The sequence below is a fragment of the Eumetopias jubatus genome, unplaced genomic scaffold (genome assembly GCF_037043125.1).
Source record: "Eumetopias jubatus isolate StellerSeaLion01/CBP00866 unplaced genomic scaffold, mEumJub1_p1.0 scaffold_13, whole genome shotgun sequence".
Taxonomy (NCBI): Eukaryota; Metazoa; Chordata; class Mammalia; order Carnivora; family Otariidae; genus Eumetopias; species Eumetopias jubatus.
In genome coordinates, this window is record NW_028274819.1 from 15951076 (window position 1) to 15978477 (window position 27402).

At 49.1% G+C, this 27402-nt stretch overlaps 1 protein-coding gene across 1 annotated transcript in view; it reads right to left on the reverse strand.

The window, feature by feature from the left end:
* CSTPP1 (centriolar satellite-associated tubulin polyglutamylase complex regulator 1) overlaps window positions 1–27402 on the reverse strand; it is a 187082-nt gene that overhangs the window by 343 nt on the left and 159337 nt on the right. The window contains exons 4-8 of the mRNA XM_028111075.2: window positions 20869–20953; window positions 5092–5177; window positions 3435–3630; window positions 2739–2848; window positions 108–171 (exon numbers count right to left, since the gene is read on the reverse strand). Of these exons, the coding sequence (XP_027966876.1) occupies window positions 108–171; window positions 2739–2848; window positions 3435–3630; window positions 5092–5177; window positions 20869–20953 (541 nt within the window). The remainder of the gene's footprint in view (window positions 1–107; window positions 172–2738; window positions 2849–3434; window positions 3631–5091; window positions 5178–20868; window positions 20954–27402) is intronic.

Below are 27402 nucleotides of genomic sequence, written 5' to 3' on the forward strand. Positions count from 1 at the left end.
GGGCTGTTGCGGAGAATCGCTGTGTGACCCACAGTAGGGCACTGCCATGTCCAAGGGACGTATGGCCTTCCCCACAAGGGGGCAGCATCTTCCCACCTGACACTTACAGCCGTTCCAGCTCCTCATCCATGGCTGGGTCGTGCATCAGGTCCCCTTTGTCAGGCAAAGCTCCTACAAGATAATTGGGGGGCACAAACTTAATCTGAGCGTCTTCTAGGCAGGCTCCAGCCAGCCACATTCCCAGCAGATGCCTCCATGCCCCTCACCTTCATGTCTACCTGCTCAGCTGACCCTGGGAGGGCTCATCTAAGAGATTTGAGAAGAGCTCTTTCTTTCTGAAGAAAATTTTTTTTTTAAATTTGAGTACAGTGGACACGCAATGTTATATTAGTTTCAGGGGTACAAGGTGGTTCTCCATCTCTGTACGTTATGCCGTGCTCACCACAAGGGTGGCTACCATCTGTCACCATGCAACATTATTACAATGTCACTGATGACCCCCATGCTGTACCTTTTATTCCCATGCCTTGTTCATGGGGAGGGGCTCTTAAGTTTTAAGAGGACTGTTACGGGGGCAGGAAGTTGTGGCTACTGCTAGATTAACTTGGTGAACGCATGCCTCCCCTCTGCAGCTTGGGTAGGAACCACAGCTATGAGACGTCCTCACACTCAAGGTCACTGCACACACAGGATGATCCCCTTCCAAGACTGGGTAGTGGGTTGCGGGCTGGTGCGGGGGGTTCAGTTCCTTCCTTGAGACCCCCAGGTCGTGGGAGCGAGAGACAGAGTATGTCCAGCTAATCCCCAAGTCAGAAATTACCCAGTTTTATGCCCCCCAAATCAGAGGGAGCCCACTTTGGAGACAGTATGGTCAAAAATGCTGCCTCGGCTCCTCAGAGACTCTCTGAGGGGCGAGAAGAGCAGGCTGGGTGCCTTCCGAGGGCCCGGAGCCGCCGGGCCAGGAGCTGCCTCATCTCTGAGCTGCTCTCAGCTACAAACCGAAGGGAGTGATGCTTGGCTACTGGGGAAAGGTGAGCGGAGACGGTCTTGATTCTCCCCGGAGCTGTGAACAGTGGAGGGAAGGTGGAGCTGAAGTCTGCAGACAGAAGGCTTCTCACCAGCAGATCGTTGAGGGAAAAAGCTCACTGGTGGTCAGAATGTAGATCTGGCAGCTAGCAATGCTGGTCTCTAGAAAGCCTCAATCTTAAACTTACCTATCTGACTCTAGTTCAAGTCCCTACTTTTCCAAAGCTTTTTCAGATAATGCCCCCTGGCCCCTTTTGCTCTTAGTGGTTTTCAAGCTATGTCCCACGAGCCCTCTCGTTTTGTGTTCATGAGCGTGTGTGTGTGAGTGCCTTGAGAACTAAGGGAACAGGACACCCCTCTCCACAACTGGCTGCGCCCCGAGTAGCTCCAGATCTCTATTTCATACACTGGAGACGCGGGTGAGGGCGGATGCTTCTCTCCATCTCCTGCTCGACCCAGCAGTGCTTGGTAAAAGTGGTTGACGGAGTGATTGCCCTTTTTAAAGGCCCTAGAAAAAGTGAGGGCCTGACGTTGTCCAGGCTCTGATCCCATGCTAGTTAGCTTTTCCTTTTCCTTCTGTGGGCTGATTGGTGGAAAGGAAGGGAGGGCGGTGAGTTACCCCGGTGTGAAAGGAAACCTAAGCAAGTCCCCACCTGCTGCCCCCTTACTCCTGACTTCTGACTCCTATTTGCCTTTCTACTCTGGTCCAGCCAGAGACCTTGGCGACTGGCATCACTTAGTTGAAGCGGTCCCTAGACCTGTGCACACCCCAGAGCATCAATTCAGAATAAGGAGGCTGCTAGGCAGCATCGTGCCTCAGTGGACCTCAGTCAGTCCTGCTGGGGCTTGCGCTCCTGTGTGCATCCCCAGCAGGCTTTATATTTTGAAAGATCTAAAGCAACTTGGCCTACTATGGTTGGCATTTAAAGAATATTAGATTTCCTTCCCTGACCCCTTTCTCTCAACTGGCAAAAGGAAGGGGAAGTCTGTGTGTTCTTTGGGACTCAGGAACCTAGAGCCTCAAGCACACCTGGACACATCTGGAAGACAGAGACAAATAACAACCCCTCCAGCTCTGCTGGACGGTGGCCGGGTGGCTCTTCCCTTGGGAGAGCAGCAGGTGGGAGAGGGAGAAGAGCGGGGTGGGTGGAGAAGGCCAACCAGTAGGAAGAAACGACCAGACAGGAAAAATTGGGCCAGTGCAGGCCTCTCCCCCCATTTTTTGCTCCTTTTCAGATTAATCAGTTTTCTTTTCTTTTCTTTTTTTTCCCAGCTGGGAAAAAAGGCCACCTCAGACACACCTTTGCCCTGCTTACAAATGGGATTCAGGTCTCTTTGATATATAATCTCCAAAGCCACTGAGTAACTAGCCCTGTGTCTGCCCAGCCTGCAGGCCACTCCCCAAAGCAGAGCTGGGGATTCGGTGAGGAGGGGCTGGGCACACCCCTGCCACCAGTGGCGGCTTCATGTTGGGGCAGGGCCTTGGGTGGGGAAGGCTGTCCCTTCCCATCCGAGTGTGAGAGGCCTACGAGGGCACCGTCTTCCTTGTGCACGTTCTGGCTCCCTAGGCCTCCAAGTCTGACCCTGAGAAGTCAAGGTGCAGGTGGGGATGCCCCTCCCCCAAGGGGCCACGTCTGCCAACAGCAACGGGCTCCGACGTGGCGTCGTGCAGGAGGAGCAGGACAGCCTAGCCATGGCTAGCCCTGGCTTACCTAGGGCTTGGTTGATCCCATGATGCTTTGAAAGAGCCACAAGGAATCCATAGAAGGTCAGTCTCTGGACGTTGCTTAGTACCTCTTTGACAAGCGCTGGGGGTGGACAGCTGGAAGGGAGAATACAGAGCCAGCCTCAAAGACCAGCAAGTCTGAGAGCCATCTTTTCATCCAGCGCTTCAGGCTGAGGAGGGGGGCCCAAAGCCAGGGCTGAGGGACCCTGCCTGCCCCCCGGGGGGGGGTGCCCTGAGCCTCTGGGGGAGGGGGAGCAAGGCCTTGACTGGGGCCGGAAGGGGCTGGTATGTTCCCTAACTGGCGCTCTCCCTCGGGGAGTGGGAGGAAGGGAAGGGCGAGCAGCCTCTTCTGGGAGGGGACCCAAATGGGCCGCTCGGTCTCTAAGGCGATCTTGTGCCACATAGGACGGCTTCGCCCTCCCTTTCTGCCGAGTGAATTCTTTGTACAGTGAATGTTTGCCCCTTCTCTCCAAGAAGCCAAGGCCATTCTATCTCCTGGCGAGGAGAAGGGGGCCAGGCCGGTCATCTCCAGCGGGTCTCACCACATGCAAGCATCCTCCCCGGGGGGGCCCCCCGGGAAGCGCTTCCGTCAGCAGCCTGGCAAGCGTGGGACCATGGAGGGCCCCCCGAGGCCGTGGCCCAATCAGAGCGTCCATCCTGGCCCCGGGGCGCTGGCTCTCACCTGTATTTGTGCCGGTCGCACAGGTTCTCCAGGCATTGGGAGAACAGTGAGGCCTCCACTCCCTCCAGCACGCTAGCCTCGCCCAGGGGAGGCCGCTGGCGGTGCTGCCCGCTCGATGACGTCGGCACAATCACCGTGTTGGGGTTCTTGCCTGCCAGCAGGTCCTGATAGATGGCAGCCACACTCTCCAGGAACTCTGCGTCACGCCATGGGGGAGGGACACAGCTCAGGCAAAGGACGGCACGCGGGGTCCCTCCTCTGCGAGCTCAGCACCCCACCAGCCCAGGAGCCCCTGACCTCGGGAGCGGGGACACCACTGTGTCATTCCGCTGCAGCGTCCCCTCCTCGGGGCAGCAGCTCCTAGCCCAGGCAGATGCCCGATTCCATACTTTCCAAGCACCCTGAACCCCTTTGTTTTGGGGGTATTTGCTCTGTCTTCTTGCTGGAGTGGGAGATCCTTGAACAAAGGCGGGGATCGTGCCTTGTCCCCCTTCCTACCCTAGCAGCCGCACAGTGCTGGGCACACGTTAAGTGCTGGACGTATTTTTTAGAGCGTGAACGTGTGCCCACTCATGCTGGCAAGCCCCATCTCGCCCCACCTCACTTGTGAGGCCACTCGCCTCTCTGCCTCAAGAAAGCGCGGTGCAAGGCCAGCGTGGAAGAGAAAGCCTCAAGTTGCTAACTTATTGCACATTTGAAAGGTGGGAGCAGAAGCTTCTCCCAGATGCGGCTGCCTTGTCCAGGGCCCAGGAGCTTCAGAGAAATGGGAAAGAGCCGCCTGCGGCTGCTAAGACCAAGTGACAAGAGCCCAGGCTCCAGCCCCTGCCAGACCAGGCCCTTGGGCCACCATCAAGAAAACAGAATGTGGCGCCTGAGAGAGGCCAAGGCTGGCTGGGACCACCAGTTGGCAGGGAGGCCACGTCCAGGCTCCAAGGACAGCCTTCTGTTTACTGGAAGAGCCCATTTTAAACAAGTGTGTTTATGGACATAGCAATTTCGGACCCCAGCATTCATGCGATGTTGCTGCGTGCACTGCGTGAGCTGGTGTGCATTTGTGTTTATTCGTCTATTCCTGTTACACCTGATTCCAGAAGGGATTTAAAAGACACAGCCGGTGTGTATGGGGAGCAGCACAGGCTGGTGTCTGCTTATGAAAGGCTGTGTGCTCGCACGCATGAGCCGGGGCCACGGGACAGCCCCCCGACAGTAGGAACAGTGCCGAGGGGCCTGGAGCCTGGCTTTGGAGCGAGCCCTCTGTTCCGTCTGGGCTCCGCCACTCACCAGCTGTGTGACTTCAGCTCCTCACGTCTCAGTGGGTCTCCGAGAGGACCTAACTCCTAGGGCTGTCGTAAGCATTGAAGTCAGTGCCATGCCCGGCACACGGCGGGTGTGCCGTGTGCTCCAGCAGCGTGCACGGGTCTAGTTACTGTCGCTATCACTTAGATGGAAGCGGAGGGAGTTGGCTGTGCGGACCGAGCCTTGTGACCACTAGTGGGAATGAGACGTCCTGTCCGTGACCCATGGTGAGGCACCCCACCGAAGGCGGGGGGCCGGGGGAGAAGTGTGTGTGCCAGGCAACAGATGGAAAGGACACTGGGGTGGGACAGGCAGACACGGCCCTGACAGGAGCCCACATGGGGCCCTGGAAGGCTCTCACCTGAGTAGTAAAACTGGATCTGGAAGGCAAAAAGGAAATCTGAAAAAGACATCAAGCAGTCCATGGCGTCATCCATGAGCACAATCCTGAGGGAGAAAGAGGGCGAAAACGTGAGAGGATGTGTGTGTGTGTGGGGCGGTGGGGATGGGGAGCATGTGAGTGAGCTGTTTCTGGGGCTCCGGTCTTTCTTGGGACAGCAAGACATTCGGGAGAGGGATCCTCCCAGTCACCTCACTTCTCCATCAGTGGGACTCTGCCACCAAACTGCGCCAACCACACGACCAAGGACAGGCTCCCAGTTCAGTCTCTGTGGCACCAGCTAGTGGATGGAGCATTGGGGGTGGGGGTGGGGTGCAGACAGCAAGGAGGGGGTGCAACTGTAATGCAGCCAAGATTTCTTCTCTTATACTTAAGCAGTAAATCCTTTCATCCTGCGGTGAGGACCATTTAGTTCAGAATAAATACAGCTGAGCAGAAAAGGCAAAAAGAACAGCCAGGAAGCTTAAAGAGGTCTTGGCAAGTGGCACTGAGATTTAATAAGCTACCAAGGGCCCAAACAACTACAGGCACCTCCGTCCTGGGACACAGATGGCAGACAAGGGAAGACGGTACAGAGCTACTGGGGACCCTGCACTCGAGGGGGTCAGGGACACACCCCATCTTGCGACCCTGCAGCGGCCATGCCCCTCCTTGCTGTCTCCCTCTCCCTCCGCCCCACCCGCTGGGGGTTCCTCCCCAGGCCCTCCCACCTCATAGGAAGAAAACCATCTGACGACCAAATGATCAGACCAAGGCCATGTTCATACTCTGCTCAGGGCCTCGTACAAGAGGGCACAGGAAGGGAAGGAAATTAGCACTTGCTGGGCTCTATGCAGGTGCCAGGCCGGGCGCCAAATTTATCTACCAAGGGGAGCGGCACCCCCCATCTGTTTCTAACTGGCCCTCCTGGCTTTATCTTTCCTGTTTTGCAAAATTATTTTATTTTGCTCTCTCGTGTCCAGAGAGAGCCAGCACTGCACACCTCTGAGTGGGGGCGGCGTTAGAGTAGAATGTCGGGGGTCCCCCGCAGTTGTGCGAGGCAGCTGGCCCTGCTTTCAGAGCTCCCCGAAGAGAGAAAGCGCTCCTCCATGTAGTCTTTAGTTGTAATGACGAGAGAAACGGGTAATGTATACCGAGTACCTACTTCATGGCAAGCACTGTGCAAGGTATTTAACTATGGTGACTTTTATTCCTCAACATTCCTATGAGGTAGGTCTTGCAGTTATGTACATTGTACATGTGAAGGGACTAAGTCTCAGAGGAGTCGGCTTGCCGAGACCACATAGCTGGGGAGTTTACTCCACAGGCCATGGTACTTTCCATTAGGGCACACTGCATCTTTTATTTATTTTTTAATTATTTTAAAAAAAAGATTTTTATTTATTTGAGAGAGTGAAAGAGAGAGTGCACAAGAGGGGGGGGGCAGAGGGAGAGGGAGAAGCAGACTCCCCAGTGAGCAGGGAGCTGGACACACGGCTCCATCCCAGGTCCCTGGAATCATGACCTGAGCTGAAGGCAGACGCTTAACCGACTGAGCCACCCAGGTGCCCCTCACACTGCCTCTTCTAAAATAAAGATAGAGAAGTGTTAAAATGCCAAAAAAAAAAAAATAATAATAATAAAGATAGAGAATATAAACACTAACATTTTATTTCTTAATCTATGTGGCTAATTTATTTTCTTTCTTTTCACCTATATTTTAAGGTCTTAATATTTCTTTTTTTTAAAAGATTTTATTTATTTATTTCACAGAGAGAGACACAGAGAGAGAGGGAACACAAGCAGGGAGAGTGGGAGAGGGAGAAGCAGGCTTCCCACGGAGTGGGGAGCCCAATGCGGGGCTCAATCCCAGGACCCTGGCATCATGACCTGAGCCGAAGGCAGACGCTTAACGACTGAGCCACCCAGGCGGCCCAGGTCTTAATATTTCTAATGTATCTCTTGGGGAAGAAAAAAATCTGCAGGAGGGCAGATTTTTTTGTTGGGCCCCAACTACCAGAGTTGAACATTGAAATTCCAGCTGGAAAAAAATCCAAGGCCAGAAGGCTGATGGCCACACGGGGGCGCCCTGGTCACTCCATCAGTGGCTCCAGGGACCAAATGCAGAGCCATAGGCCAGGTAGTTGCCCCCTCTTCTCCTAACCCAGGAGAACCGGGGCAGACAAAAAGTAAGAGAGAGGGCACAAAGCCCAGATTCTGATATCTCGATGGGGAGGGAGAGGCGACAGAGGGCAGAGAGAAGGCAGGTAGGGCAGACTGCGGTTAGCAAAGACACCCAAACTTCAGAGGAAGAGTGAGCTCTCCCAGAGCACTCAGGGGGGTAGAGCCACCTCAAAGCTTTTCCAACCCAGGCGCAAGCAGAGAAGAAAAGGTCCCTGTGGAGGGAAGCCAGTGACTTTTCCTTCCTGCCCTACTCCCAGGACAGCTCAGAACCCGAATGGCCTGAAGTTAATTACTAGGGAAGAGCACTGAGCTGAGAATGTCCCCAAGCAGGAAACCACGAAGGGGAGCCAAAGCCTTTGAAGATGTTACTTGGCTTCTCTTCTTTATCATCAACCTGGACCCAGTGCTCCTGTTTATAGCAATTACCTCCATGTACTATTTCTTTCTTTATTTCTTCATTTATATTGCAATACAGTTCAAATACCGTAAAATTCCCCTTTAAAAGTGTACAGTGTTTTTCAGTATATTCACAAAGTTGTGCAATCATCACCACTGTCTAATTCCAGAAGTTGTAATTCTTGCTGATCAGCATGCTCCTGAGACAGGCCCTGCCACACCAGGGCTTTGAAGCCAATTGCCATAAGCATCTTCCTCCCTCAGCCACAGAGAGGACTAGAAGCAGCAAACAGGGCCCGCCCTTCCAGCTTCAGGACTGGCCTGCAGCCTCTGTCAGGGCCATTCCATACTGTGAACGTTAGCAGCCTCTTTTAAGATGGGCATCTGGGGCAGGGGGCAGCCGTCAGAGGGCGGGAGGGCCACCACATAAGTGTGGCAGGCTCCGTGGCAGCAGGGCGGCTCTTCGGGGGGCTGGAACTGACACTGGTCGGGAGGGATCAGCAGGGTGGTTGGGGGAAGCAGACCATGGCAGGGGCTCTCTTTCTCTTTCTAAGGATCCCAGCAGCATGTGTGCAAAGGATGGAGGGGTTTTCTCGGCCGCGGGCAGTGAGACTGTCTGCCAAAACAGCCAACTGGGTCTCAGCTCTCAGGAACAGCAGCACCACCCCCTATTCTGCCCAGCCCGAGACCTTGAGTCTTGCGGGCTTCCTGGAAACGGCCTCCTTTGCCCGCCCCACGGCAATCAGTCACCAGGTCCTAGCCATCCCCCCAACATGCCTCTTGAGCCTGCCAACTTCTCTCCACGTCCACGGCCACCTCCGATGCCCACCCCCGCGTCTTTCTTGTGCGCCGCTGGATGCCCTCCTGCCCAGCTTCCTGCAACGACTCTTGCCGCCTCCTAGTTGACTATCCACACTGTGGTCACAAAAACTTTCTTTTTTAAATGCGATTTTGACCACTTTACAACTCTGTTTAAAGCCCTTCACGGGCTTCCCATTGACCTTAGACCAGGATCCACCATTCTTACTCTGACTTATGAGTCCACGTGATCCACTCCCTGCCTCCCCTCATCCCTCTAGATGCACTGGAGGCCACAGGCAGCCTCCCCCACCGTGTTCCAGTCACACTGACCATTAATAATCTTCCCAATGCTTCCTCCTTCCTCGTGCCCTTCAGACCAGCCAGTCCCCCTCCCTGTAACGCTCCCTGCCCTTTCATGCCACCCTCCTCAACTACCGGATGCCCACTCCTTTGCATCGTAGCCTACAGAGCACCTCTGTGGGGAGCCTTCCCCACTCCACACTAGGTAGAAGTAGGCTTCCCTGCTACCAGCTTCCGCAGTTCCCTGTGACCTCCTCCTCCCGTTCAGGTCTGTCTTTGCCCCAGGACTATAAGACCCACCAGGTGGGACCTCTGTCTCTCAGCTTGTGGCTTGACTCCAGGGTCTGGCATGTGCCGGGCCCGAGGTAGGTGCTCAGGAAATATTTGTTGAATGAAGGAAAGCATGAATAAATACCTAAGAGGGGCCACAGTACTCTTTTCTTTTCCCCTGGCCAGCTGACATCTGGATACTCCATTTAAGAGGAACAGACTAGAGTCATGAAATAGGGGTGGTGAGTCACAGACCACGACATCAGACAAATGACTGCATTTAGATCCTTTAGCTTAGAAGAAAAGACTAAGGAGGAAGTGTGGGCTGAGACCTGACTTTTCTTTTCTGGGGGCGTGGGGCAGAGGGAGAAAGAATTCCAAGCAGGTCTCCATGACCCTGAGGTCATGACCTGAGCCGAAATCAAGAGTCAGACGCCCAGGTGCCCCGAGACCTGACTCTTGAAGACCAGCCTCTGAGGAAGATGTAACAGGGATCTGAAGTCTGGCCCTAGAAGACATTCAAACTGCTCAGCTCTGCGATTACAGCTGTTCTGTGAGGGGGTGAGCTGCCTGTGGCTAGAGATATTTAAGCAGAAGGCTTGTACTTCCCCAAAGCATGAAAGAGCTCCTTCCAGCTCTGACAGTGTGTGGTCCCAAGGGCGGGACAGAAGGGGCAGCTTTGCTGTTAGAGCTGGTTCTGCAGTTTGCTGTTCGGAGGGCCTGTGGCCACCGAAACGTCTGAAAGACTTACAGAAGAGGCTTTTAGAAATATAACTTGTTGCACTGTCCATCTCCAAATGAATGCTCGGACCCATGAACATTCTGGGTATCTGGCGGTGGAATCTTGGCGGAACTGTGGGAAAAGGCAGGCAGGAGGCGACAGGCCTGTCTTTGCCTTTGGTGACAGGGAGAAGCCCAGGTTGTAGGCCCTGCATCCCACAGGCAGCTCCTTCATCCTGAACTCACACTTGTCACTGCTGCCAGAGGGGCTCATGAAGAAATCTCTTGGAAACGAGGTCACCCACATGATGGTCGTTGGCTCCACACTGCTTGCTGCCAGAAGCCTCCTGCTAACGGACCCCTGGAGGAGCCTGGCGGCCACTGCTTTCACATGCAGCCAGCAGGGAGCCCTTGCCAGCAAGAGTGTGCCCGCATCCATTGGATCGTGGAAGGATCCTTGCAGGCCATGCCGCAGGACTGGAGAGAGGGGCCGTGGGAGAGATGTCAGGCAGTGCAGTTCAGGTGGGCTCTGAGCAGAACCATGTGGAGGGTGGAGTCCGGGGCAGGCAACATTCTGGAATGAAGAAAGGACACTTGGCAGGGTCGGAGCTAACCCTGAGGGGGCTGGCCCCTCTCTCCCTCCCTCGCCCGCTTCCAACAGCTGGGATGGGCTGGCTGGCCAGGCGTTATGTGGGCGCCGATGACAGCTTTCAGTCCGAATCTACTGACTTGCCAACTTCCTCTTCACGGCCCGGGTCAGTGTCCCCGGACTCAGGGCGTGAGCTGCCCCGTCTGCCTGGCGTTCTGTGTTGCCAGCAGCCCGGGGATCAGGGGCCAGCTCCACTGCTCACTGGTCATGTTATCGTGCCTCTCGGAGCCTCAGTGTCCTCGTGTAAGAGAGGAGATGATCATAGTTCCCATTTCACAGGATTCTGGTGAAAAGTCCATATGATGATGCACTGTGTTCCGTGTATAATGAACACTCAAAATAAGTGTGAGTTGCTATCAATAAGTGTATTCTTGTTGGCTTAAGGTGCTGGAAGAGCTCAAAATAGCAAGTAAAAATAGAGCTCGGAGGAAGTGAGCGCTACCAGCACCCAGCCACGCGGAGGCTCTCAGCGGAAGCCAGCTATTTAGTTTCGAGCCCACTTTGTGGGGAAGCCAGCCCTTCGCCATGGTCAGAAAGAAGAGCCACATTCCATGACGACAACTCTTTTGGGAGGTCAGATGGCTGGGGTCTTTCATGGGTGAGGTGGGTTCCCAAGTGTGCTGGGACTCAGGATGCACCTCTACGGGCTGTGCTTTTGTATCCATGAGTGAGATAAAACCACGTGCTGGCCACCTTCTGCAGGTAGGGGAGGGGGAAAAGCTGCTGCTGAGGTTTCCTGGGACGCTTCCTTAGGGTCGCCCCTCTTCTGGACTGTGGGGGGTGCACCCTCATGCTGCACGAGCTGCCGCAAGACCAGGCCCGCAGAGCTGCTTGGGATGTCTGGGCCACTGCTCTCCCCTGGCTCCAGCCTGCACCTCTACGGTACTCCAAACCCCACCTGCCCTGCGGTGCTTAAGCAGGTTGATCCAGAGAGTGCAGAGAATCAAACAACAATGGTTAATATTCATTAGGGCCTTACTGTGTCGGTAAGCGACATACTTAACAGTAAGGAACATACATCCGTCATTTCACCTCCTTCTCAAATTAATCCTATGAAGTCAGCTCAAGGAATATCTTCACTGAGAACACACAGGTTCAGAAAGATTCAGAAACTTGGCCAAGGTCACAGGTCGAAGGGCAAGGGCTGTAATTCAGACACAGGTCTCTCTGACTCTAATCACAGCTGTACCCGGACAGAACATGGAGGCTCCGTGCTCTCTAGTGACAATACCACCTTCCTGGGGACGCTGTCCCTTCTTCCCCTCTCGGAGTTTGTGGTGTAGAGCACCCGCCCCCAGCAGGGCTGCGAAGCTGAGGCTGCTTTTCTCGGCACAGATCTTGAAGGCCCTAGCACAGCCATTTTAACCCCACTCTCCCCGCCCCTCCCAAGAAGCCTGGCAGCCGGGGGCCAACTGTTTCTCGCTCTTAGGATAAATACCAAATCCAATGCATGGCCTCGTGAGACCCTCATTTCCCCTTCTGGTCCCCAAACTCCTCAAACTCCAGAACCACCGGCTTCCTGAAGCTCCTCTAGGTCATCACTGGTGAGAGCCTGGCGTCTCTTCCAGGCTGCTGATTTCCCTTTGACTGCTCTTCATGCCCATCACTCTCTACCTCCATCCTGCCTGTCCCTTTTGTTGTAAATGAAATATTTAAAATGTCAGAAAATGACACAGAACAACATAACAAACACCTGTGGACCCCTAGCCAATTCATCAAACCTTACCATTTTGCCATCCTTGCTTCAATTTGGAAAAGTTTTGGAAAAGATTACACACATCGTTGAGGCCACCTGTGCACCCCTCCCTCACCCCACCCCTCCACCCTTCTTCCTCCAGGAGCACCATGGGAACTTGGGGGTTGAGCATTCCTCCGCGTGTTTTTTATATCATAATAACTCACACAAATGCCTATATTCTTAAAACATTATCTGCTCTGTTTGGCTTGTTTTCAAACTCTATCATTTTGGAACTTGATATTCTGAGATGTATCAGTGTTGCTGCACGTATTTCTACCTGTACCCATTTTCGTGCTGCACGTCATCGAGCAGTACGAAGGTACCGCACTTTGCCCTTTCTTCTGCAGAGGGGCGTGCAGAGCGCTCCAGCGGTAGCTATTACAAACAGTGCTGCGTATTTCCTTATAACCGGGTATACCTGTGAACTAGACAGGGAGCCCGACACAGGGCTCGATCCCAGGACCCTGGGATCATGAGCTGAGCCCAAGGTAGATGCTTAATGACTGAGCCACCCAGGTGTCCCTACTTGTGAACTTTTTTTAGATTTTCCTAAATTGCCTCAACGTGATGGTACCAATTTATACTTCCACCAGCACTTTATGAGAGTTTCACATCCTCACCAATTCTTGTGTTATCAGACTTCAAAATTTTTGTCATTTGACGTGAGGTGGCATCTCGATTTATTTTTTTTAATTTTTATTTTTTTAAAGATTTTTTTATTTATTCATTTGTCAGAGAGAGAGAGAGCACAAGCAGAGGGAGAAGCAGGCTCCCTGCCGAGCAAGGAGCCCAATGTGGGACTCGATCCCAGGACCCCGGGATCATGACCTGAGCGAAGGCAGACGCTTAACCGACTGAGCCACCCAGGCATCCCAAGTGGCATCTCGATTTAATTGGCATTTCCCTGATTCCTAGTGAGTTTGGGCACGAAAATATGCCCATATGCTTATTAGCTCTTAGGGTTTTCTGTGTATTGCCTGCTCATATCCTTGGACTATTTTTATACTAAGGTTCTTCATCTTTTCCTTATTGATTTGTAAGAGTTCTTCAAATTTGTTTTAGACTGAAAATTCTGCAGACCAATCTATTGTTAGTTATACACATAAATATCCTCTTCTAGTCTCTGGCTTATCCTTCAACTTTGTTTACGCTATCTTTGGTTGAGCAGAAAATTTTAAATCTTTTTCTTAAAAAAAAGATTTGTTCATTTATTTCGGAGAGAGAGAGAGAGAGAAAGACAGTGGGGGAGAGCAGAGGGAGAGAGTATCCAAGCCGACTCCTCCCCGCTGAGCACAGAGCCCCACGTGGGGCTCAATCTCAGGAGCCATGAGATCATGACCCAAGCCAAAACCAAGGGTCAGATGCTTAACTGACTGAGCCACCCAGGTGCCTCTTGGCTTTTTGTATCTTAAGATACCTGTTAGCCATAAATTGATCTTCCTCTCTTCTAAGAATATTATAGTTTTGCTTTCCACATGTAGGTCTGTCATCTATGTGAAATTGACTTCTGAATGTGATATGAAGTAGGAATCTAACTTTATTTTTTCCTATGTGAGTAACCCACTGCCCCATCAGTGCTTATTGAATCATCCTTTTCCCTACTGCTCTGAAATATTATCTTTTTATATATCACGTTTTTATAAATGCGTGGGTCTGCTTTGGCCTGTCTGCTATGATGCATTTGTCTGTCCTTACTCTGGGACCATACTATCTTAGCTACGATGGCCTCGTAACTAAGTCTTCAGAGCTGTTAGGGCGTGGTCATCTCTTCCTAATCCTTTAGGCCCCAAACTCAACGTCTCTTCCTCATGGAAAAGCCTTTCATGATCCCCCAGGTTAGGTCTAGTCTCCTGTTTGTATGTTCCTATAGCACTTGGCACTTCACTTATTTAATGTTTGTGGCTCTATCAGTTTGTAAGCTCCTTGAGTGGTAGAATGACATCTAATTTGCTTACCGTTAGCCTCTTCACAAGCATAAGGACCAGCACATAAGAGGCACTTGATAAATATTTGGTGAATGAAAGAATGGAGAGGGAAAGGATGGTCTGTTTCGACAAAAGCCCTTTTGGGGCAAGCCGGGGAAGATATCTAGGCGGAAAGATCCTGCCAGGGGGAGGTATAAAGTAAGACAGGCATTAAGAAAGCATAAAGCTGTCTCCTCAGTGCAAGGCATGAAGTTTGGCAGATAGTAGATGCTCAGGAAACATTTGAAAAATGAATACAGAATCACTCCCCATTCACTCGTTACAATTTCTTAAAACATGTGATATTTTTTGAGGGCCGTGTGACAGGCATTTTACATGCATTATTTCATTAAATCCTAAAAACAATTTTATGGGGCAGGTGTTATTATTATTTCCATTTTACAGATGAAGAAATTGAGGCTTAGAGAAACTGGTCAGTGTCACAAGCCAGTAAGTGAAGGAATTGGGATTTGAGTCCCGGGCTGTCTGGCTCCAGCACCTGAGTCCTTCACCGTTAGGTATCTGGCCTTTGTGACACAGGGCCAGCAGAAAAGTGACCCTCTTAAATGGGGGTGAGTTGTTATGTCTAAAACCAGATTCCTAAGGAGCTTGTGTGTTTTCAGGTCACTATGTGTATTTAGCACATAACCATGATAAAAGAGCTTTCCCTGTCAAACATGTATTACTCACTAGGGAATCAGGCTTCAGTAAGGGAGAAGTGAGTTAAATCGTGTTTTAGATGACGAGAGAGAAGGAAATGTAATTCCTTTCGATGCAATGAATTCTAAAAATGCCAGGATGAGGCTGGCCTGCAATACCCTGAATCAGTACTTCTCCCAGTGTCGTCCCAAAACCGTCAGCATCACCCGAGAAGCTTTTGGAATATGAATTTTAGAGCCCCACCTCGGATCCACCAAACTCTGGGGATGGAGTGCGCCATCTGGGGTTTAATAAGCCTTGCAGGTGACCCCATGTCACTTGCGCCTTGAATGGGTTACAGGTGTGATGATCCTCTTGGCCCAGGAGGGAGGAGGCCAGAGCCTGCAGGCTAATCACGGGCAGTTCTATCTCTACTGACTTTTTGTTATATGTATATTCTTTTCTTAGTGTTCTGAAGTGAAAAAAGGCCAGAAATAATGCCTTAGGGAGCTGAGGAAATTCTCATTTATTTTTTTAAAAATCTGTTAATAATAATGCCAACATTATTTTAACAGCAAGAAACTATTATATATTGAAGGTCTACAATGTGCCAAACTATATATATACAACATATGTATACAACAAAATTATATATATTATACTATATATGTATACTATATAACATGTAATATATATGTATATCATATTATATATTATATGTATGTTATATATATAATATATATATATAATTTTGTTGTTGTTAAAACTTATACCACCCTATGGATTATTGTCTGTTATTCTCCATTTTACAGATATGGAAACAAGGCTTAGAGAAATCATGAAAAATCCTCAAGGTCACCCAGGTAATAGCGCACCAGTGGCATGGACCCTCTGGCCTGGTCAGGGTTAGTACTACTACTTCTAACGTTGAAAGTTTACTCTGTGCCAGGCATTACTTTAAGCATATGACATACTTCTTCAATTATTACAACTATTACTATTTCCATTTGACAAACGAGGAGACTGAGGCTCAAAAACGTTAATAACTTTCCCAAGGGTACAAGCTGGTAAACTGTGAAATGGGGATTTGAGCTCAAGAAGTCTGGCTCCAACTGCGTGCTTCTCACCTTCGGGGAGAGCCTCGCAGTCCATGGAGGATGGACACAGAAATTTAAGGATAAAATTACTTCATGCGGCGTGCCTGGGTGGCTCAGTTGTTGGGCGTCTGCCTTTGGCTCAGGTCGTGATCCCAGAGTCCTGGGATCGAGCCCTGCACCAGGCACCCTGCTCAGCGGGTGCCTGCTTCTCCCTCTCCCACTCCCCCTGCTTGTGTTCCTGCTCTTGCTGTCTCTCTCTCTGTCAAATTAAAAAAAAAAAAAATCTTAAAAAAACCCACACCTACTTAATGCCCCCCACTGCTGCAGGAATGCATGAGGTGGGGGACATCTGTGGCTAGGCCTGTCCTGCAGCCCATTTGCTGTCTTTCCTTTCTTGTGCTTCCCGCTCACACCTGCTGCCCCAGGGCCCAAGCACAGGGCTTGTGGCCCCTAAGTCAGGCACATGTGAGACGCTGTGCCCTGGAACAGGCTCTGGTGCACAGCTGCCTGTGGATGACATTCTTCTCTGCACACATCATCACAGACTGGAGCCTCCTTCTGCGGCCTGTCCCCAGACCTCGGGGCCCCGAATAAAGTCAGCCCAGCCATGAGACAGGAGAGTGCAAGGCCTCTTCCAGCAATAGTAATTGCCTTGGAGGCCTGACCACCCCCCACTGTGATTTTGATCAGAAGCCTGGTCTTGTGTGTGAGCAAGGTGGGATCTTGACCTTCAGGACAAAATACAAATAGCTTAAACAATTAGAAAGCACTTTCTGGGATATATACAATTTTTTTCTATACACACACCAGCTGGAGCAGAGTGGGGAAAGAATGGCACTGGGGAGGCAGGGTTGACACAGAAGCCTGATACACAGGGAGCCAACAAACTTCCCCCGGTTCTGAATTCACCTTTAATTTCATAGCCAGTACCCTGAGGATTGCGCTGGGCCCTTCTTCTTTTTTTTAAAGGTTTCTTATTTACTCATTTGAGAGAGAGAAAGAGAGCACTGGAGGGTGAGAGGCAGAGGGAGGGGGAGAAGCAGGCTCCCCGTCGAGCTGAGAGCCCAACGTGGGGCTCGATCCCAGGACCCTGAGATCATGACCTGAGCCGAAGGCAGACGCCCAACCACCTGGGCCACCCGGGTGCCCAGAGCGCTGGGCCCTTCTGTTGCTTATCCTTGCATCAGTCCCCTCGCACTGCTACTGACGAGGACTGGCTACAGTGCTTTCTCCTCCTCCTGGAAAGGTCTAAATTTTCTGTCACACAGTAGGTGTCTTGGTGAGGAGGGGATAAGCTTCACTTCTGGCCACAGCGAGGGGAACACCACTCCAGAAGTCAGCTGGGATCAATAATTGTAAGAATCCATGAATTGGAGGGGCGCCTGGGTGGCTCAGTCATTAAGCATCTGCCTTCAGCTCAGGTCATGATCCCAGGGTCCTGGGATCGAGCCCCACGTCCGGCTCCCTGCTCAGCGGGAAGCCTGCTTCTCCCTCTCCCACTCCTCCTGCTTGTGTTCCCTCCTCTCTCTGCCAAATAAATAAATAAAATCTTAAAAAAAAAAAAAAAAAAGGAATCCATGAATTGGAGAGGACTGTGCGACTTCTGTTCTAATTTTGAGTATTTACACGTATCAGATTGTTGGGGAGAGTATGGGAGATGGGCGGGACAAGTGCAAAGCTGTGGCTGCTGGGGGTTGAAAATCGTCCAGAAGTTCACCCTCATTAACTTGCCATCCACCTTTCAGAAAAGGAGGTCAGAAACCAAGGGGAGATGTCACAGAGTGGTGGCAGATGGCAACGGAGCCCAAGTGATCCTCTTCTAAGCCCAATGTTAAGCTCCTCGAGGGGCTCGAACTATATCTGCTCATCACTGTACCCCCAGTGTGCATAAGAGCTCCTGGCACAAAATCAGCACTCCAGAAACATCTGATGAAATCAACTACGGACTCCTGCTATGATAGGGGTGAACCCTGAAAACATGACACTAAGTGAAAGAAACTGGTCACAAAGGACCACATCTTACATGACTGGATTTATTTGAAAGATCGAGAACAGACAAATTTATAGAGACGGAAAGCAGATTAGTGGTTGCCCAGGGCTGGGGACGAGGGAGGAATTGGGGAGTAATGGCTAAGCAGTGCAGGATCTCTTCTGGGGGTAATTAAAATGTTCCAAAATTAACTGTGGTGACGGATATGAATATCCTCTGTGACTATACCAAAAGCCATTGAATTTTATACTCTAAATGGGTGAATGACATGGTATGTGAGTTGTATCCCCAAAAAGCTGTGAAAAATTTGTGATGAATATATAAGTGAATGAACAAATGAATATAGGATACAGTTGATTTTTGTTCTTAGAGTTACTTAGAACCATGGACTATTAGAACCATGTAAAATGCTTGACAAGGGATATCATTCATATGTTCATTCAATCGGGAGACACAGAGTGTGTAGCATGCATCTAGGTACTGTGCTGAGCAACAGGGATCCAGCCGCAAACGGGTCTGGTATAGATCCTGCCTGCCCTTAGGGAGCGCGCGCACACGCGTGCACACACTCACACACACTCACACGCACACACACACACACACACTAACTGTTCTCTAGGAATTCTTTAGTTAGAGATCCACAGTTGATTTTTATCATCCAGCTACGTAGAAATCATAGTATGATCTTTAAGAGTACTGAGTTTTCTCCCCAAAATTTTGGGGCTGACTCTTCCTTAAAATGATCTGACCCTGAGGGGAGCTGTCATTAGAAATCTCAAGATAACTCTACTTGGCTGCTTTTACTTACTTACTTACTTATTTATTTATTTATTTATTTATTTATTTATTTAAAAGGCGTTTTTATTTTTATTTTTTTAAGATTTTATTTATTTATTTGACAGAGACAGAGATAGCAAGAGCAGAAACACAAGCAGCGGGAGTGGGAGAGGGAGAGCAAGCTTCCCTCAGAGGAGGGAGCCCGATGTGGGACTCGACCCCAGGACCCTGGGATCATGACCTGAGCTGAAGTGAGACGCTTAACGACTGAGCCACCCAGGCGCCCTTACTTATTTATTTATTTTTAGAAGATTTTATTTATTTATTTGCCAGAGAGAGAGAGAGAGAGAGAACGCAAGCACATAAGCAGAGGGAGTTGTAGGCCAAGGGAGAGGGAGAAGCAGGCTTCCCACTGAGCAGGGAGCCCAATGCGGGGCTCCATCCCAGGACCCTGAGATCATGACCTGAGCTGAAGGCAGACGCTTAACCAACTGAGCCACCCAGGTGCCCTTACTTAGCTGCTTTTAAATTGCAAGAGATAATCTCCCACATTTTATTTTCAACTATGGGGAAAAACATCTAAATCTCCTTTGGATAATAGGCAAGTTAAAATGATAAAAGTTGAACTGCAGCTTTTACCAGTGGCCAATTGCCCCTGGAAGAGGTAAGTATCCACTGAACAATGTGGGGGGGGGAAAGATTTTGGGGTGCGTGGTCACTAAACAAGTTTTGCACACGGCAACGTTTTGACCAGCAAAACCAGTGCATGAGCCGTGAACCGCAAAACAGCCTGCGCCAGTGAGAGGCTGGTGCCATTGTTGGCGGCAGAGGACTTCCTATCTCTCTAGTTGGCAGAGGAGCTGGTTGGCTCATTTCAGAAGGACTGAGAGGGCTCTTGGGGTAATGTAGCCAATGCAGCTGTGGTTTCAGTGGGTTGAACCACCACGAAGAAATGATTTCACAATACGAGCAGGTAGGAGCATGAGGAGGTTAAGAGCAAAGTCTCTGGATTCGGGCAGTCTTGGGTTCAAGTCATGCCTCTGCTACTTCCAAGCTAACAGTAAATTCAGGCCACTTACTTGACCTCTTTGAGCCTCCGCTTCCTGTTCGTTTCGTTTTGTTTTGTTTGAGTTATATCAGTTTCCTCTTCAGTAAATAGGAAGGTAACAGTTTTTATAAGGATTAAGGGAGATAATTAAAGTAAATGAATTTAAATGAAACAATGCAGGTAAATGCATACATTATGATTTAGGTAAGATGGGCATTTTAAAAAATATTATTAAGAGTTTGCTTTTTTAGAGCAGTTTCAGGTTCACAGCAACATGGAGGGGAAGGTGCAGAGATCTCCCATATGCTCCCCACTCCCATCACGCACAACCTCCTCCATTGTCAATATCCCACACTGCGCGGGAGTGGAACGTTTCTTACAACTGATGAACCTACGCTGATACATCATTATCATCCAAAGTCCGTACTTTACATTACCCTTCACTCCTGCTGTTGTATGTTCTCTAGCTTTGGACAAATGTATAAGGACAGGTATCCATCACGTATAGTACAATAGTTTTCCTAAAAATCCTCTTTTCTGGCAATTTCAGACAACACAATTTTTGAAGTCCTTACATTTGCGACCTTAGCTCAAATTCCGTGTTAAGGAAAAGTTAACGGAGGCATAGTCTAAAGACCTCATTTGGTTAAAAATGTGAATGACTGTGAAACCAAATGCAGAAATTAGGGGGTTCTAAACTATTTCTGCCAAGTCTTCCTGGTTCTAATCTTGAGAATCTTTTAGCAGGAATAATACAATTTATCCCTCCCTCAGATGGGCTTTATCACCTTCATGCCTTTCCAGTCTCCAACCTCAATCCGCTCCTTCACTGGTCGCTGCCAACTCTTGTCTCTTCTCTTCTCAGAATATTCTCTAGAGGTTTCTGTGTGTGTGTGTGTGTGTGTGTATGTATGTGTTTGCCTCTTCATCTCACCACCCCTCAACTCTATCTGCAGACCTGAAGTCTCCCCACAGGAACCACAAAGGATCATTTGGCTTGGAAATGGCAGAAAGTGGGTATTATGTTTTGGGGCAAATTCCAAATAGACCCCCCTCCAAATGCCAGTTTCTCCCTAATGGTTTTTATTCTTCCTAATGGTTTGTTTGTTTGTATACATTTCCGGTTTCTCTAAGAAGCCCCAGCACACAGAGGGCTGAGCTGGCTTCTAGAGCCCAGGGGACATACCTGGCTGCTTTCTGAGTGAGCTCCAGCGGGAAATCCGGACACAGCAATTGCAGCAAGCAGTGATACTCTCTCATGGTCAGCAGATCTGAAGTTGAAATGGAGAGGAACACATTAGGTCCCTGTGTGGGAAGGTATTGCTCTCTCTTTGGCCCTTTCCAGGGTTTAAGACCTCGTCTCAGCAGAGCTGCTCTCACAAAGGTGAGTCAGCGTTATGGGTGCGCAGGCCACTAACCTCCGGGGGTGGCATTTTAAGATCACTGTTTCTACAAAGTTTTTCCTGGGTGGAAGACACCCAGCTACAACATTTTGGCTAAAGGAGCTTTACTGGTTTGAAAAATCGTCGGGTGAGAAGAGAACAAGAGGAATACCTTGATCAGCCTTCTTAGTTTGGTTTTCCTTGGGTATGAAAATCCACAAGAATGAGTCATTTCAAAGCTGGTTAAATCTGCTGAAATTCTCTGGCATGGTAACATTTGCCACAACATGCCCAAAGACCATCCACAGAATATCTGGAAGCACTACCAAGGCAGTATATGGAGAAGAATACATCATAGCAACCCACAGGCCGTATTACTCTGTCATCAGGATTGCATACAAATCTGGTCATCCTGTTATAGGAAGCCAAGACAAATGTTCCAGATACACAATCAAGGCAACCAAATGATTCCTGATATACTGAAGCAGTGGTCTGGGAGAGATGAGCCCGGATGAGGCTCTGTTAGCCCATCAGAAAACCAGAGAGGCAAATCTCGGGATCCCAAGGGAGAGGAAATACACTGACGTGTAAAGGTTGTTTTGCTATTGCATGGACCAAAGCCAAAAGGTTTTAGACCGGCCAGGCGGCAGCAGTCCACGGGTATTCTGTACACCAAAGCATTTCACATATGGAGGGACAAGCTAATGGTAGAGCAAGAGCGGGTAACCTGCCAGCTAGCCTAACTGGGAGAACGAGCGAGAGAAGGGAATCCGGAGGGCATGGCCACATTTGAGGAATGAAGATGATGATCACAGGCACTTGGTTTCTTTGGACCTAAGTTAGCCCAAGCCACAGGAATCCAGATCTCCTGCCCTGCTAGTTTGGTTGATGCTTTTCCAGAATAAAAACCCCAAATCTCCAGGGAGAGGCCTGGACTCCTACTACTTTTTCATCAAAGCTCAATTCAAGGTGGGGGCAGAGAGTTAGACTAACCACACTGCCAAAGTCAGGGACACCAAAGCAACAGACTCAGTGTCAATGTAGGTCAAAGGATCAAGATGGCATTTGTGGCCTTCGTCTTGGCCACAATGGGGTGTGCACTTTCCTCTCCTCACTTGCCTGACCTCGGGCACAGCCTGGTCAGAGGTTTTGTTCTTCAAGGGATGGAGGAAGAGCCCCTCATGGTCTCAGAGGTTTGAGGTAAGGGAGAGGAAAGGTGAAGGGAAGGGAGAAAAGCTATTGAGTCTAATGGGTTCCCACATTATTCTCACTCCAGAACTCCCTGTATAAAGAGGAGAGATTTCTGGCAGGAAGTAAATCCAGGCATATCTTGGAGATACTGTGGGTTTGGTTCAGAACCCTGCAATAAAGCAAATAGCTCAATAAAGTGAATCAAATGAATTTTTTGGTTTTCCAGTGCATGTAAAAGTTATGGTTACACTAAACTGTAGTCTATTGAGTGTGCAATAGCATTATGTGTAAAAAAAAGTACACACTTTAACTTAAAAATACTTTATGGCTAAAAAATGTTAACCATCACCTGAGCTTCCAGCAAGTTGTAATCACTGATCACAGATAACCATAACGATAATGAAAAGGTTTGAAATATTTTGAGAATTACCAAAACATGGCACAGAGACATGAAGTGAGCAAATGCTGTTGGAAAAATGGCGCCGATCAACTTGCTCAATGCAGGGTTGCCACAAACCTCCAGTGTGTAAAAAATGCAATGTCAGCGAAGCACAAATGTGCCTGCAAAGGAAAGTTCTATCTTTGAATCGTCATTGCTTTCCTAGGCTAAGCTTTGGTGGATATATCTGATACCATTCTTGGGGGTCCAAGTGTTTCACAGAAATCCATATTTGTCCCCCCAAATTACCTATAAGATATCCTTGGGAGGATAAACCGGGTAGAGAAAAATGAGAAGCCCAGAGAACTGTGTAACTCTCATATTTAATCAAGAAAAACAAGGTTGGGCATCAATCTCAGCCTCCTGGTTTCCAGACCCTCAGCTCTCTTTAGATTCTTTTTTTCAAAAGATTTTATTTATTTATTTGACAGAGAGAGACACAGCGAGAGAGGGAACACAAGCAGGGGGAGTGGGAGAGGGAGAAGCAGAGCAGGGAGCCCGATGCGGCGCTCGATCCCAGGACCCTGGGACCATGACCTGAGACAAAGGCAGATGCTTAACGACTGAGCCACCCAGACGCCCCTCTCTTTAGGTTCTTGAGGATATTATAACTCATGTACTTCAAATACTTGCTTCCAAGGACAGAAGAATGATTTATAAAAATCATTCTGTATTTCTTTTTTATTTTTATTTTTTATTTTTTTTAAAGATTTATTTATTTATTTGAGAGAGCGAGAATGAGAGAGAGAGAGAGTACATGAGAGTGGGGAGGGTCAGAGGGAGAAGCAGGCCCCCCGCTCAGCAAGGAGCCCGATGCGGGACTCGATCCCAGGACTCCGGGATCATGACCTGAGCCAAAGGCAGCCGCTTAACCAACTGAGCCACTCAGGTGCCCTCATTCTGTATTTCTCTAATGCAACAATAGCTCTTGGAAATACTAGATACATCAGAATAACAGAGCACATCCTGTTCACCACTTCTAGAACTTGACTTTCCTAAATGTAAAATGAGGAATAAAGAGATGAATGAAAGTCCAGGCAAATAGAGAACTTTTGCCACCTTAATTGTGGAAGACAGTTTTTTTTTTTTTAGGATTTTATTTATTTGAGAGAGAAAGAGCACGAGTGGGAGCCAAAGGCAGAGGGAGAGGGAGCAGCAGACTCCCCGCTGAGCAGGGAGCCCGATGCGGGGCTCAATCCCAGGACCCCGAGATCATGACCTGAGCCGAAGGCAGATGCTTAACCGACTGAGCCACCCAGGCACCCCAAAGACAGCAGTTCTACTTCTATTAATGTAATGGCTGGATAATATCAAGGCCACATGATTTTGAGGGAGAGGCATCTGCTACTTGGAGACACTCCTCAGTTGTGTAGTGGGTATTTGGGGGAATGGTGAGTGATAAGACTTGTTCCAAAATCAGAACATTGATGAGCAAATGGGAGCTGTCCCTGTCCTGTCCCTCAGGTTAGGGTTCATATCTCAGCTCTGCAATTTACTGGTTATGCAACCTTGGGCAAATTGCTCAATCTCTAAATCTCAGTTTCTCATCTGTAAAATGGGAATGATGATGCTTACCTTTCAGGGTTGAAGTCAAGATTAAAACAGATGATGTCTATAAAGTAGTTAGCAGATTGTCTAGAACCCAGGAACACGAAGCATTGGGGGATATTTTAGTTTTGTTTTTAAGTCCTGGGGGCAAAGATAGGAGTGAGGAAGAGGAAAGTGTTCCCAGCTGAGTTTAAACGCTTAAATACCCAGGAGTGGTCTGCCTTGAGAATTCTCTGTCAGGTTGCCTGAGCCAAATCTGTTTTTATTTTTTTAAGATTTTTAAAATTTATTCATTTGAGAGAGAGAGAGAGTGCACCAGCAGGGGGAGGGTAGGAGGGAGAGGGAGAAGCAGACTCCCCGCTGAGCAGGGCACCTAATGCAGGGCTCGGTCCCAGCACCCCGGGACCATGACCCAAGCCAAAGGCAGATGCCCAACAGACTGAGCCACCCAGGCGCCCCTGAACCAAATGTGTTTTTACACACTCTTTTGCAGTATTCATTCGTTTACTATTACCACGGGCCTGCTCAGCTCCAGCCACTGTCATAGCAACAAACAAGCCAGCAGTCTCCCCAGCTCCTGAGGCTTACACTCAGACCCTAGTTAACCCTAAATGCCTACTTTGGGCCTTCTAAGAGCTCTCCAAGATCTCAAAACCCTTTCAGGCAACCCTTTGTGCCTTAGGAACAACAGTAATGAGACTGAATAGTCACCAAGCCTTGAATTAACTCACTTAAACTTCACAACAACCTTATGAAGGAGACTCCATTATTCCCAGTCCCACTTCACAGATAAGGACACGTGGCTTAGAGAGATGAAATACAGTTGGCCCTTGAACAATGTGGGGTTACGGGCACCAACCCCCTGTGCAGTCAAAAATCCCTGTATAAGTTTTGACTCCCCCCAAAACTTAACTACTAATAGCCTGCTATTGACTAGAAGTCTTACTGATAACAGTCAATTAAACTTATATTTTGTATATGTATTCCTACACTGTATTCTTTTTTTTTAAGATTTTATTTATTTATTTGATAGAGAGCAAGAGTGAGAGAGCACAAAGCAGGCGGAGTGGCAGAGGGAGAAGGAGAGGCAGAGAAGGAGAGGGAGAAGCAGGCTCCTTGCTTAGCAAGGAGCCTGATGCGGGACTCAATCCCAAGACCCTGGGATCATGACCTGAGCCGAAGGCAGATGCTTAACCATCTGAACCACTCAGGCGCCCCTTTATACTGTATTCTTACAGTAAAGTGGGCTAGAGAAAAGAAAGTGATATTAAGAAAATCATAAGGTGAAAATACATTTATGGTACTGTATTAAAAAAAAAATCCACGTACAAAGGGACCTGTGCGGTTCAAACCGTGTTGTTCAAGGGTCAATTGTCATCTATCTGGTGAGTGAGAAAAGAAGGGTCCAGAGCCTGGGGGACAGGAAGGGAACATGGCTTCCCAGAGCAAAATCCTAGGCTGGGAGGGAAAGATGGGGGTGTGAGGGCTGGATGAGCTTAATATTGAGAGCCAACATTTTCTGAGCACTTACTAGGGGCCAGGCAGTGTTCTCGCAAGGGTTTTCCTATGTTGTCTCATTTAATCTTCACTATGGTTATCCCCATTTCACAGACACAACTCAGGTCATGGATGCTTAAGAGGTAGAACTGGAATTCAAACTCAGGCAGTCGGGCTCCAACGTTTACCCAACCAACATTTTCAGCACCTTGATCTTATCAGCTGTAATGTGTGAAGGCTTAAGAGCTTGTTTTTCCCTCCAAACAAACTCAGGAACTAAATAGCTCCAGGTGAACTGGATCAAGGAGACAATGCAAGTGAATTGGGATTTTTTTTTCATGTAAGAAATTTAGTCTGAAAGGTCTAATTACTGTCAACAGGAAAGACTGTAGCCCCAGAAGCAGAGCCAGTGCTGGGCCAGAGGCCACAGGAGGGTGGGGGAGGAGCACACACCCGTGTGCCGCCATTTCCCAGCCCCGCCCACCTGCCACGCTCTTGTCCTCCTGGCAGGTGCAGGGAAGCTAAGTGGTATGTACCAACATACGCCTTCTCCAGAAGAACCCCACATCCCCAACTGGGAAAGCTTCAGCCCGCAGGTCCCGAAAGCTCAAAGGCAAAGGCACAAGATGGCTTTGGTATAAGATCAAAATTGGGAACACTCTCCACAAACTCGTGCCTTTCTTTATGTGGGTGGTCAGAGCTGTTAAACATTCTTATTCTCCACCTTGTAACAGTCCCACCGACTGTGTGCCTGGCTCTGGACCAGGGGTCTTTACGTCCTTGATTCTCTTTTCCGAGGCAGCACAGTGTAGCACTGTGGCTTGTAGCATGGACTCCAGAGTTATCTGGCCTGGGTCCAAATCCCAGCTTTGCCACTGACTTCAAATTACTTGACCTTTAAGCTCTCTGTGCCTCAGTTTCCCCACCTATAAAATGAAGATAATGATAGTACCACCATCATACAGTTGTTTTTTTTAATAAATATTTTATTTATTTATTTGTCAGAGAGAGAGAGGGAGGGAGTGAGCACACAAGCAAGGGGAGCAGCAGGCTCCCCACTGAGCAAGAAGCACGATGAGGGGCTCCATCCCAGGACCCTGGGATCATGACCTGAGCCGAAGGCAGATGCTTAACCGAATGAGCCACCCAGGTGCTCCCATCATACACTTGTTGTGAGTTAATGTAAAGTAAGTAACTTAGAACAATGTCTGGTCCATCAAAAGCACTGTTAGTATTTGCTAATATTATTTTAGAAATAAAGAAACTAGGGTTTCTTGAACTAAGGTTAATTACCTTCTCAAGGAAACAGAGCGAGTCAGAGGAGGGAGAATGGTGATTTAGACCTAAGCCTGTCTAGCTCCAAAGGTCCTGCAAGTTCTACTCCAGCAGGTGGGATCCAGCTGGTTTGTGGAGGACTTGACTTCTGATGGTAGGACTGTTCCCGCCAGGTGACTGACAGACTTTCTGTTGAAGTTAAACATATAGATACCCTCCAGGCGGGCCACAGTAAATTGCACAGGGCCCAGACTTTGTAATCAGATGACCTGGCTTCAAAGCTCGGCTCTACTACTTAACCACCAGTATGATTTGGACAAGTTACACAACTTCTGTGAACCTTGGTTTCCTCTTCTTAGAAACGTGAATAACCACAGTACCTACCTGA